We start from the raw sequence: 13,991 nt of genomic DNA on the forward strand, positions 1-13,991 counted from the left end.
ACAAATTCATGAACTAGAAGGCAGGTGTTATTTTCAGTGATTTCTAAGTGCAAGAACTGAAGTAGAAATTTAATGCTTCCTTTCTAATCACAGCTCGAAAAAAGTGGTACTGCTAAATGAGTGCTTTTCTGGAGTTTAAATCCTCAAGTATCCAGCTCTGTCTTCTATTTGGTAGTGCTAGGTATGAGTTTTGTTTGTTTATCAAGTTTTTTCTTTTTGGTTTGTGACTCTTAAAAGGGTAGAGGCTACTATATCTGTGTTAGACCTTGGCGTAGTTGTATTTTTCTCATATTTTAACTTTTAACAGCTTACATTTCTGCAGCAGCTCCTATCTGACAAAAGGCTACTCTGCTTTCTTGGAACCTGCCAGCCAAAGCCACCCATAAAGCAGTCAGTCCTTCACACAGCCCTGACAACTGTAGCTAAGCACACTATGACCTGCAGTCTCCTGTGCAATTGCCACGAGAGGGCAGCAAGGGACCAGTTATCTACAGGTTCTAAAGCTAATTCAACTCAGAGAATAAAAAGGAAAAAAAAAGGTGTTGTGTTTTTTTTAAAAAAAAAACAAAAACAAACAACAGAAATTAAAATTTATTTATTTGTGAAGAAAAATTATGTATTGGGTTATTTACAGTAGTTTGTAAGCAAATTCTTCTAACTGAAAAAAACTTGTATTTATGGCTAGGTATTAACAGAAATAATTTTCCACATAGCTTTATCTTCCATCTTCTCTGCATTCTTAATAATTTCCACTGCTTTTCTCGCACATGCAGAGGAAAAGAAAACATAGTATTTTAGCACTGAGGTGATGGTGGTGGGAGAAGGGAACTGGGGATGTAAAAGGATAAAGTCTAATGAGAAAAGCCATCTGGACATCTAGTTGCTACAAGTTGGCTCTACACTTACTCCATGTAGTAAAGTATGATTTTGAAATACGAGTTTTAAGAGGTATCTTGTGACTCTTCTTGCTGAGCTTTGAGGATAAAAATACATGGCTAAACAGAAGCAAGTATGTACTCCAGCAAAGATCAATACAAAGACCTTGTGGGTCTCTGATAAATTTCCACTCTGAGATACTGTCAGTGTCATTTGTAAACCTGTACAGGGTTAGAAGTGGAAGGCATGAGGAATAGAGTAATAGTCAGAAAACTATAGTCAAGACCTTGACACAAAATTGAACACATCAGGTTCTTGCACCAACGTTCTTGCATACCTTTTTCACTTCCTCAACTGCTATCAAAACACTTGCTTAAATGGCAACAGATTTCAAATCTATCAAGGGTCAAGGAAACTTTTTGATTTAAGTTGTGAAAACTGCTTACATCCCAATTAAGCTGTCTTTGAAACAGTTTAATACATTAATGTCATCCCTTTGACAAGTGGGGGCACTGCTTCCAGGGTTCTTGGAAGCAGTATTAAAATATCCTCAGTTGATGTCAGAACAGATGTCAATATTACCAAAGGTACAGCTCATTGATGTGGTTTAGCTGACAAGACAAGCTTGCTGCTGCTGAAAGGGTCTCCTTCAGCTCTTCCCTGCCAGCCTTTACATGCCCCCCATACACCATTTAATCTCTGATATGCATTAGGGAACATGACTCCTGCCTATCTTTCCCTCTCACCACAGCCCTTAGGTTGGCTCTCTGTCTTGTCAAACTGTGCCACAGGATTCCTTTAGCAGCTGATATAGCTAGTAAACAGCAACTCAATTAGTAAATGGTACGTTCCAGTTAAAATAATTTTCTGATAAGAGATTTCTCAGGCAATATGGAAGAACTTACATTTCCCAGGTTTAGCTGGGATTCGGATCACAGTGGGTTTCCGGGCTACAGCTGGTTGAGCTGTCTGTTCCTTTCCAGGTTCAGTTTTGGTGAGGAACTGAAATGGATCTAAAAGGAAAAAAACCCAACAAACATAGATGCTTAATATGTATTTGTTGAACACAAATCTCACTGTGTATTGCTTTCATTGTTAAGGTCACTTATATTTCACACCAAATAAAGTAATAAAAAGAAAATACAAACAAGGCTGATGCAAATCGCATGCTCAGCTCTTTGTACATCTGCATTCATAGTTGACTTAACATAAACATGCTCCAGATGCCTTCTGGGATTATATAAGCCACTGAACAAGAGGAACTGCATAGCTTGGTAATAGGAACCTGAAATCAGGATGGCTTTAGGGAAACATTTTGAAAGCAGTTGCTCTAATATGCAGACATAGCTGTGAATTCATTAGCTAAAAAGTTTTAATCAATAAAATCTTGCCAAAGCTAAACAATCAGCACTGCAACAGATAAAATGCCTACAGAAACAAAACAAAACAAAACAAAGCATAAACATTACTGATTACAAAATGCCTTTGCTCTAGAGCAACTAATTCCCTGGAAGATTAAGCATAATTTTGTTGATTATAAATCTGGTGTCATGGGGGAAACTGGTTCAGACCAAGGGCTGAAAGTTGTTTCTGAGCTCTATCCCTGCCTGCAACACTCATTCCTCCACATGACTGTCCAATCATTCCATTGGAAAGACAGGAGCAATGTTTTCTATGCTTCAGAAACTTAAACGTTGGTCTCTTATTAATAGGCATGGGAACATATGTGCATGTAGAAAGCAGCTGTAAAAATACTGGTACATAAATAAAATCCAAATCAATGGGTTCTTTCTCACGTACACCTGCATGTCAAAGTGCTGTACTTCACTTATACCTCTTCTCTGTTACTGCTACTTTTTTCTCTGATATTACCAAAAACTGCAGTAAAGTGGCAACACTTAATGGTATCATAAATGTGTAAAGTAGAAACTGGAGAAGCACTCTGGACAAAAAATTCTCTGTGACACATATAGCCCCAACAACCGAGTTTGATCTCCTCTGGTGGCCTTTTGAGATGTGTAAGCTCAATGAGATGTTATTTATGGACTGTCAGAGTCTCAGAGAGGAAGCATGCTGGGCATCTCTTTACATTCTTCAGGACTTCACATAAAAACATACCCTTTCCCAAAACTACTGCCACACTTTGCTGACAAAGTTGGAAGTTCTGTATTTGAAAAAAAATTCTACCTTCAACATTTATTAAAAAAAATAATTTAAAATTATGTAGTATGAACTCATGATTTCTTACAGAGCATTTTGGATAGTGTAACACAATGCAGTTTACCAAGACACCACAAATCAGTGTCTGGCAATATACGGAAGATTTTAAAAAATCCAGAAATGCTGTATTTATTTATGAACAACCTCATTAAAACCTTTTACCATTTTAATTTTGAAAACCTTGATGTTTTTAGAGAGACAGGAAGAAGACTAAGTACCTCAAGCTCTGCTGTTTTGCTGTTGTTGTTGTTTTTTGTCCACCAAAAACAGGCCCAAAGTAATTTCAGTGAGAGAAAAGACTGTGTAATATTGAGCTGCTGAATTACAGCATAAGAAACTGTCCTCCCACATGTACACAACTCGGTGGTCAAAGCTCTTGCTGCCTCTGCTGCTACTTCTTCTTGCCAGGGGCTTTTGCCTGCACACAGCAGCCCGCTCTGCCTGTGTTCCCAGCTCCCCTCCCCAGCTCCTGCTGCTGATGTGTGCTGCTGGCACGTGGCTGCAGCAACAGGGGGGACAATGTGCTGCAGGGCCTGAGTCCACCTCCCAATTAGCCCCCCTTGCTCAAGGCTCTCTTTGCAGGCAGATCCATCACATACAGGTGTGCCACAGGGGTCAGTGTCACGGTCTCCCTCAAAGTCAGGTCACCAATCCTGCCTACAGGCTCCCCAGAAACCTGCCTGACACCTTCATGTCACAGTTTAATCATGAATCAAAGGACATCAATTCCTTCTGTCAGGGTTCCTTGTACAACAGCTCTGAATGGACACTTCAGGTAGAAAGGATCATGACAGGTCAACGATTCATCTCCAGCAAAAGGTATACAGGGTATAGGTAAAAATATGCTGTGCTACCATCTAGGCAGAAGATGGCTCCGTCACATCATGCCCAAAGACACTGGTGCATCCAGAAACCAGGCCTTTTCCCCTTAGAAAGTAAGGTAAGTTACTTAGAAAGTAAGTGTAAAACTAACACATGGTTTAAGTTATGGAATAGCACTGATCAGTAAAATGTTGAGGTCTCTTCTGCATTAGAGCAAGGTTTTTTCTAGAGGATTTAAGAACATAGACCATAAGAGGAGTGCAGGTACAGTCTTAAAATAAACAAAAATCTCACTCTTAGAGGAAGCCTCCAGTCACCATTTTCTTTTATTACTTTATACTTATGTGCTAGTCACTCTGCTAACATTTGAATTGCATTTTAAAAAGATTTATCTAAACTTTACTCTTACTGTGTTCAGACTGACTTTACCGCAGCTGAAAAAAGAAATTCAAAACCAGTCTTTCTTCTCTCTTTCAGTTATTTGGTAACTCTACAACAGATCATAGAACCATGGTCTCAGGTCCAGCCATCAACCCAACACCACCATGTCCATTACACCATGTTCAGAAGTGGTTCAGAAGTTTTTTTCACACATTTTTTTAACCCCTCCGGGGATGGTGACTCCACCACTTCCCTGGGCAGCCTGTTCCAATGCTTGACCAAATTTGAGGGGAATCCTCAAATTTGAAGAGAATCCTCCAGATTTGAGGAGTGACCCTGGCAAGCCAGCAGGGCTGCAGGGTTAAAAATCTGCACTGGCCCATTAGGAAGCTGGAGACAGAAGGTGAGCAGAGGAAAGGTGAGCAGGACTCTCATGGGCTCCTTCATACAACAGGGCCATAGTGAATATGCTGGCACACAGAGAACCTCTCAAGGTAATGTTCTGCAGAGGTTAAGGAAGTTCTGCATGAACAATGACAAAATAATTTTTCAAAGCCTCCATCTTATAAAACTATAGACATCAGAATACCAAGTGGAAATGCTTTAAACACCAAAAAGAATCACAGATCTGTATTCTTGTAAATTTCTGGGTGGTTAAAAATTGTACAAAATTACTATTTGTCAGCTGTTAATCATTGCTATGCATATAAATGGTTTTCTCAACCATTCAACAGTTGGCAGAAGTTGCTAAATCAATAAATATGAGAAGTAATTTTTAAGTCTGAGAAAAGTAATTTCTAAGGCTGAGAAAACCATTTGAGGAACCTTAGTTTTTCACTCATTATCTTATGTTGTCACCTCATAATTAGTTTAAAACTCATTACTTTGTTTGTGTTATTCCATTCCTCTGTGTTGGGTTTGCAGCAGAAATTGGCTGAGTAAATGACTGTGCTGCTTCGTGCAATGGGACTGACAACATATCAAATTTTTATGTTGTTTAACAACAATCAGGCATCGTTTGAACATAATTCATGGAGGTGTGAAAATCGAATTGTTAATATACTCATTTAAAGCTTCTCAGCTCAAAGAAATTAATCTGCAAGGCATATTTCATAGCACATATCAAAACACTTCTATCGATTTTTTTTATATTAAACTTTTGCAATTATGCTTAAAGCCTGTGTCTTCCTTAGACTCACTTTTCTATGGCTTCTGTTTCAGCTGTTTATGTGGTGACATATATTACTGTGTTTGTTCACAGGAAAGACAAATGAAATCTGTGTATCCAAATACACTGTATATAATATCTTTCTTTTACCAATTTAGGAGAGACAGCTTTTTTCTCCCACTCTCATTTACCATCCCTGTTTAAAATAAAAAATTAGGAGGTTACAGAACAAACACTAGGTTTTGCACATGTGAGCAGGACAGATGGGTATCTTTCAGGAACATTTATTGGCAGGCTTTATGTAGGTGGTTTTAAGATAGTAACAGACACCTCAGCAGCAACAAGGGAAATCTCCAAATAAATCAGATGTGGAAAGCTGAAAGCACCAAATGTTATTAGCTGCTGTGGAGATGCTCAGTCCTGCAAGAAGTACTCTTGGGACACATGAGAACAAGGTAGTATGAAGGGTGTTGATGCTGACTTTACAACGGTTGCCACTACAGAAGTATGCAACTGTATCTACTTTCAATTTTTAATTTAAAAAACCCCTAAATAATTGGTGAAACGTTAGGCTCACTTGTTCTCTTTACACAGAACAGTGTTGTTCCCAGGGTCTCACAGGAACAGAGAAGAGAGCCAAACCTCATCAACAAATGGATTTATAAAAGGCTAACCCCATCAAAACACGCAGGTGCCTGCGGAAGCAGGTGTCTTGCCCCAAAATCTGGGGCAAGATTTTAAAGAACGGGTCCCTCCTAGTAATATAGCTGGAGATTCTATGGAAACCTGACAAATAACATGCCAAAGTGGAATGGGATCCATCCTCAAGAAACACCGTGAAATGCTGCAACCGAGAGTCTAAATCTCAACCTATTTATAACTCTGAATAGACAAACTATTAGACAGGTATCTTATCTGAATTCCAGCATCAGTGATTTTTCATCACCGAAACTAACAGGTCACTGTTTTTAGAAATGGCACTTCTGACCCAGAGACAATAATACAGTCTACACCACCTTTCTCAAAATATGCGATTTGCAGCTCTCTCTGCATAAAAAATTGTCATGCTCTGTTCATGACCAGGCCTTTCAATAGGCTGGGAAATTAAAAAAGAAAAAGGAAAAGAAAAAGGCAGATAATAGGATGCAGGCTCTTTCAGGATGTAATTTGTGCACACCCAGAAAGAAACCTCAGGTAGAAACTCAGGCTTCTCAGCATTCTCCTAACACTCGAAGAATAGACCAGGTCACTCAAATAGGAGGAATATAGCATTCAGGAGCAAACTTTGCACGGCTTCAGGTTTAAAATACAGAGCAGAGACAAGCAAATCTTCTATAACAATATTCTAGACTTTCTTTCTCCTGTTACACAGAAGTTTCTCATTACTAGCCCAGCTATTTTGGTAGAGGCTCTGGATGGGCTGTGTGGTCCCTGCTTCCTTTAAAGATGTATAGTTTATCAGGCCAAGGAGATTTGCTTTACCTAATATGACACATTTAATCAAATGGGTACATGAGTGGGCTGGTAAAAATCTCTTATATGTAGCAATGTTTACATCTAAGTAGCTGTTCCCATGTGGTTGCCAAAGAATTAGTTTTATTTCTGCACCTGCTGATGCTGTTTTATCAAAACCACACAACACCAGAGCAAGCACATAATAATTTTGGAAAGTTTTATTTTTAGGATTATCTTTCCTCCCAGAGACTTTATGTCCAGATGCCAAAACAGAAATTTCAAACTTCGTACATATTAACAATATACATTTTTTTAAAAATAATTGTGCGAAGACTGCAAGATGGGAAGAATTTATCCAGCAACATTTATTGCTACTCAGAGCAGAGAAAATGTAGTAAACAACCTGCATAGGTTTTAGGTATTTCTCCCTGTTCATTGCTGACATCGGATGGATCACCACAAAAAGCAAGGCAACTCAAGGCCAGTGATCACCATTTTTGAGGAATGAGTCCAAGCCAAATAATTAATGAGGTTTACAGGATACATGTAAGATGTGGAGTTTGCAGAAGGAGCTTAGTCATCAGTATGACAAAAGTGCACAAAGTCAAAGAATTATGTAGAGCCTGATATTCTCTGGAAAATATAGGAAATAAAATTGCTGAGACAAAACAGAAGATCCAAACCAAATGTACTTGTTGAAAATGCAAAATGTCCTTAACTGAGTAATGAAATACCTCATCCACAGTGTTAGAAAGTTGGAGAACAGATAAAATAAAATCAACTGCTAGAATAGCAAAATTTATTGGGCGATTGTAACACGTAATGGCAATTCGAGCTTTTATGAGGTGGAATACTACAGTGTTCATTGTACACAGCAGCAGATACAAATAGACCTTTTCTGAGCTTTCAGCACTTCCCTCTAAAACTGCAGGAATGTCCATACTTAGCACTTGTGTGTATCTCCAAGTACAAACATATGGTTCACTGCTAGCTTGTCTGTACTAGTAAAGGTGATAGTAATTACACCACCTTTGGCACAAAAGGACTGCTTATACCAGCATAAGTTATTATGTGAGAGTTTGGAGGCTATTCCTACGTAATTAATCTATTTTCCTAGTTGAAGGAAGATTAGAACTGTTTAGATTGCAGAAGCCTACACCAGGTGGTCTCTAATCCAACATCCTGCCCAAAACAGATCAGTCATGAGGTCATGTTTTAGAAATTAGTTGCATAACCTGCATAAAAAACTGGATGTCATAAGGTACTTGGACATGGAGCAGGCAGAAAACAAAACAAAACAAAACAACAACAAAAAAAAACCCCACCAAAATTACCCTGGAAATGAAGAAACACAGCCTTGTCCACTCTTGCCAGAGGAATGAATGTTCATTGGCAAGAGATTCAAGTCCCCCAAAACAGGCAAGCTGGAAATCTCCAAAGCAGAGGATCAGTGATGGAAAGCAGTAAGGCATACAGCATCTTTTTAATGAAAATGTGAAGGACAAGGGAATTTATAATGTTGTTTAAAACACTTATCTACTCTCTTGCAATAATACTTTTTTATTATTATTGATTTTTAAACAGTTCTTTAAAATCAGCATTTTGTTGCTCCTTGATAATCTTTCTGATCAAAGGGTATCTGCATTTTAAGTGTTATTGTAAAATAAAGAGAGTTAATAATCAGAGAAGTCAGTTATTATTAAAAGCAATGTGTACTTGTGTGTTATCACTTAACAGTATCCATAGACATGAAACTCAAACACAAATTAAATTGCATGTGACAAACTAAAGAGCTCCTCATCTATTACGTAGCTATGATTTAAAACTATTTGTTTCCTGAAATTCTATATAAGGCTCTCTCCTGTGGTAACAGCAGAGTCACTTCTTAGTTCTGATGGCTCTAATTTAGGTTTACTAAATATCTGGAGTGTTTGAAGTCTTAATGGATGCTTGTTACCAATTCTGCTGGAGATTGCCAAACTTACAGCAAAACCAACAGGACACAGCACAGATCCACACCTCCACTACTCCACCCCACAGCAGCATGTCGTCAGGTAAATCTGGTTTTATCAAGGGTTTTAGCTAAATAGCAGATTAAAATGGATGAGACAGCTCACTCTTTTCTGGGGATGATACTTTTGTCAGTAAGTAAAAAAAGGAGACAGGTCACTTTAAAATATCCACAACAAGAGGCACCAGAAGTAACACAGCAGAACCCTAAGAAAGGCTTCATTATTTTGAAGATGCAATATTTCAGTTCTTTTTTTTTCTTTCCCTTCCTGAGGAAGAAATTAAAAGCAAGCAGCTGGGCAATATAACCACAGCAGATGATTTGGAGTTGCTTAAGCAGCAGTTTTTCTGAATTGACTACAATGTCACAGAAATGTCACCGTTCATGCCAGAAGAAGGAACAATACATATAAATGGATAGTAGCAGTGGTTTGGTTGGGGCTTTTTTGGCCATACAGGCAGAAACAAACTTTTATCCTGCAATGAAGCAGACAGGCAGACAGACAGACAGACTGATAAAACAGTTAAGAAATGCAGTAGTTGCATTACTGTTAGAATTGAAATACACTAATAGAACGAAGATACCAAAAGAAAGAGCTGCCTCCTGCTGGTAAGGTAAGGTTCCCTCTGAACTACTTTTCAAAGCATTTAGTTTAAACTGAGTTCTGATAGATCAGGTAAAGAGCAATCTGTGAATGATATGTTATTTCAGAAAGAGAGAAGATAAGAGAGAAGAGGAGCTCTCCACACACAAAAAGGAATGAAAACATTCTAGCAAGATTACCTCCAAGTTTTAATTGAAATATATGCTTTAAATGCACTGTTACTTTTTATGTCTTTTCTCAGAATACTGAGAAAGCAGGCAGACTAGGTGCTCTAACTTAGTAACTAATACAAGTTGTGGGCAAAATCGTGGATGTTCTGAAACCATGGAACTCAGTTCAACTTGTACTAGGATTTCATTTCTTAATAAAAACAGATTAGTGAGAAAAAAGCCCACCTGACAGATTACCAGAACTTTTAACCTTCAGGAACAGCACAAATCCCTGATATCAGGTTTAAGAAAAATATAAAAGTACCCTAGATTATCTAAAATATCACCACTGTCATAATAGCATTACCACTTCAAGATTTAGAGTCCAAAGCAGATGCCTTCACATTCTAAATAACTGAATTGAACAGCAGTAATTTCATAAGGACACAAATGGCTTTGAACATTATCTCTAGTCTTCGAGTCCAAAATTATGCCACTTAAAGCTGGCATCAATTTTGGCTGCTGTTAAAAGGAGCAGTTCTACAGATTTGTCATTCCTGACTTCTCCTTTCTAGCACTTCCCTTGGGCCAGCATCAGAGACATGAGTTGGATGTAAGATTCTGCCACAGTTCAGAATCTCAGAGCTGTACAGCTTCCAGAGCTCCCACAGACGTCAACTGGTGGAGTCAATGCTGAAAGCTTTGAAAGGGATCTTTGTACCCAGAGTCTCTATTTGCACCAGAAGAACAGCTTCCCCTCTTGATATAGGTTGGACAAAGATAAAATCATTAAAGTTTGGATAACGGCAAGTTCACTCTACTAACAGCTGTGCTATTGGAGATGCTGTCAAGCACTGATGGGACTGCCTGAGGTAAATTTGAAAGGAAATAATCCAGCTAGTTTTGGTAGTTCTAAACTACCAGATAAATACTGACAGTTAAAACTGGTGAAACTATGAGCCTTTTTGTTGCCAACTCTGTTCATCTTAGCACATAAAAAATATTCAAATATCTTTCACTACTGTGGAGATGGCAGCCTTCTGTTAGAGCAAGCTGATGTCTCCTGTCAGTCAACTGCATTGCTGTGGAGACTCTACATTTGTTTTGCGTGGTTCACTTTTTCAATTCACACACTCACATCAACTTCTGCCCCCTCCCCACCAGCGACTGAACACTTTGCCTTCTTCCTTTGGCATCAGGTGTGAGCAGCAGCAGCAGCAATTGATTTGTCCAGTTCAAGTCACATTAACCTAAGTACCAGGTGCCTTTGTTCTTCATCAGAAAAAAAAAAAATTAAGTTTCCTGAATCTGTAATCTGTGTTGTAACACTGGTCCTTTGACAAACAAGCTGTTGGTGATTAGTTTCAAACACCACTGCATAAAATCCTCCTTCCTTTTCTAGGGTTGCCATAACAACAAGCAGAGCTCTGTCATTTTGCTAAGTAATGACAATGACATATATGTAAGAAGTGCAAAGGTCTGGGGAACAAGATTAGAGCTTCTCTTCCTGCCTTTACAAAATATCTGACTATGGATTCATCTTACAAATCCTAAGCTGTTCCTATGGGAACATGAGAAAAAGCTACTGTTAGTGTTTCGTGTTACATCATTTTTCAGAAAGCTGGTCTTCTTGTGGATGTTTAATCAAGGTATAGCACGGCATTAGTAATCAACGGTACAGGATATGACCTTGAGCTCACAAATGCTGCAAAAGTCTGGAATAAATCCTAATTTTACAGTGTAATAAAGTAATAATGCTGTCTGACATTTTTCACTTTCGTTGGTAGGAAGGGGTTGCAGCAAATATGCCATTTCATTTAATTAATAAAACAACAGACAGGTGGCTCAAGAAGTCATGAATCTATTATCTGAATGATTCTGTTGTTCACAATGAGAATGGAAAGTATTTTCTTCTGTACTAAATCAAGAATTGGAGTATTTCTGTAAGGATACAAATGGTTTTGAACATTATCTCTAGCCTTTTGAGTCCAAAACTGGAAAACTAAAACAGAACATATTTGAATATTGGGACGGAAAAACCTATTGCTATAAAATGTATTGATAGCTCAACACACCCACCTGTGTCTTAAACTACCCAAAACAGCATTAAAAAAATCAACCCTGAGTGCTTAAAGAAATCAAACTAGGTTTATGAAAGGGATGTTGCTGCAGTAATTAATCTGCTCCTATGCAATAATTATTTTCAGTTCTTAGAAAAAACAGAAATTGCATAACAAGTTTATAGTCACGTGACAAGACACAAAGGTAGGAAAGAGAAAACAAGTAGGAAGTGGTGAGATGGATGGAGTATCCCCATACGTATGATCATAATTTTCCCTAAATGCAACAAACATTTGTGCTTCTCTAGATTACTACATTTCCACTGCAGAACTTCAGGCATTTAATAAATCAGTGAGATTAGACAGCAAGAAATAAAATGTCTCCATTTCCCCAAAGATACATTCTGGAGGTGACATTTAGCATATAATATCAAGTCTTTTATCATTATTTTAATAATCATGTAATAAATCCAGCAGGAACGTTCTGATATTTATATAGCCTTAAAACCTCCTGACTCTCAAAATCCAAATAATTTCATGGTGATTTTGACATAATAGAAAACCCCAAATTTCACATACATGCATAGACCCTGTCAAGACAGACAGACATAACTCAGGATTTATACACCTGTAAAGAGTAACCACAGTGCCAGCTTAAAAAAAATATATTCTTACCTGCTGCTGCTTCAGAACTGATGCTATCTTTAACTACACAAGTTGGACTTAGAGGCAACACGTCATCATCAAAACTTATCAGATCTCCTTCCACATCTGGTTTATTTTGCAAAGCAGGCACTGAGGAGTCGGCTGCAGGTGCCAATTCCCCCAGAGACTTGAGAACTTTTTCCTGGGCAGATACAGAAGCCCGTGGGGGAGCAGTAATCAGTTTTAGTGAGGCCGAAGAAAGGGCAGGATTTTCTGCATAATGTGATTTTTTAGGAACGAGAGGCCTTGGAGCAGGAACAGGAAATTTCTTTTGTCCATTGCTATTCTCTGCAACTGATCCACTCCTTGCATCAAGAAAATCACTACTGCTACTTTTAACAAGGCCAAGTTTGGGCTTCTGTGGCAGTTCTGGTTTGGCTACAACACTGCTCCCAACAACTTCAGGTTGAGGCTGCAATTCCTTGGAAGGTGATGATATGCCTTCTGTCCATGCATCCCAGTCTCCTGAAGCTCTACTTAGCCCTGGCTTTGGAGCAACTACTGGCTTCTTTGCAGTACCAGGTTTTGGAACAAATGAACGAGGGGCGATTTCTGGCTTTTTTGATAATCCTGAGGTATTGTTAGTTCCTTGGGATTCAAAAACTTTGATCCTTGAAACAATACTACTTTGGCTCTTTTCTGTACTCATGCTGTCCATCGCCAAGTGATTGTCTAGCAAGCTATCATCTAAGAGAGGTGACTGCTGAATTGGATGTTGCTGCCTTGTTGTGGTAGACTGGTTCACTTCTTCTCCATTGTCTATCTTACTTTCAGTGTTTTTGACCACAGTTCTGAGATTGCTTCTTGATCTTGGCTTTGGCACAGGACATACCACAGCATTGGGGTTTTCTTGGCACCTCTGTTCTTCAGAAATTTCAAAGACTATTAAGGGATTCTCATTTTCTGAAGGACATCTATTCAGGAGAGATGCAGAAGGCCTAGGAGGTTTAATAGGACTCTGCCCTGCTAACAGGAAAGGAAAGGTTTTGGTTAACTATTCCAGAACACTTAATTTATGTTATTTTTTGTTAGCCATGAGGATGGTCAACATGATTATTTGCATTCAGAACTTACTGCTGCCTGTAAAACTGCAGTTCTCTTTCTAAAAAGATAAATTTAAAACCATACAAACTCTAGGAAGAAGCTGAAGGTTGCTGGAATGCATGTTATCTACACGTTGTGAGTTCTAAACTACTTGTTAGCTTGCAGCATGAGGGGGTATGCAAGCAACATCCAGCCTATTCTAGAAAAAATAGTTAAGTAGCTTCCCCAGATTTGTATGAACACTCTTCAGCTTGAATGTGCAACACTGCTGCTGTTCTGATGTCCCTGATGGGACATCTGCGCTGCTCTGGACCTAATGCAATTGCCCTTATGGCTGAATCAAGCAAACGTTTCCATATGTAATTACAGTCTGATCATCAATGCAGTGATAGCTCTTCAGAAGACAGGATAGGATTCTTACAGAAATTTTCAGCAGTAAATAGCACAGAAATTTAACTGTTAATCATATTAAATGCTGCACAGACCAATAATAAGT

General features: G+C 38.5%; 1 protein-coding gene across 1 annotated transcript in view; it reads right to left on the reverse strand.

The window, feature by feature from the left end:
* The window catches only part of SH3D19 (SH3 domain containing 19), a 29,935-nt gene extending 16,826 nt beyond the window's left edge, over positions 1-13,109 (reverse strand). Inside the window, exons 1-2 of the mRNA XM_009995979.1 lie at positions 12,422-13,109; positions 1,782-1,889 (exon numbers count right to left, since the gene is read on the reverse strand). Coding sequence (XP_009994281.1) covers positions 1,782-1,889; positions 12,422-13,109 — 796 coding nt within the window. The remainder of the gene's footprint in view (positions 1-1,781; positions 1,890-12,421) is intronic.
* Positions 13,110-13,991: the final 882 nt, after the last annotated feature.

This window comes from Chaetura pelagica, unplaced genomic scaffold, assembly GCF_000747805.2.
Source record: "Chaetura pelagica isolate M959 unplaced genomic scaffold, ChaPel_1.0 scaffold142, whole genome shotgun sequence".
Lineage (NCBI taxonomy): Eukaryota > Metazoa > Chordata > Aves > Apodiformes > Apodidae > Chaetura > Chaetura pelagica.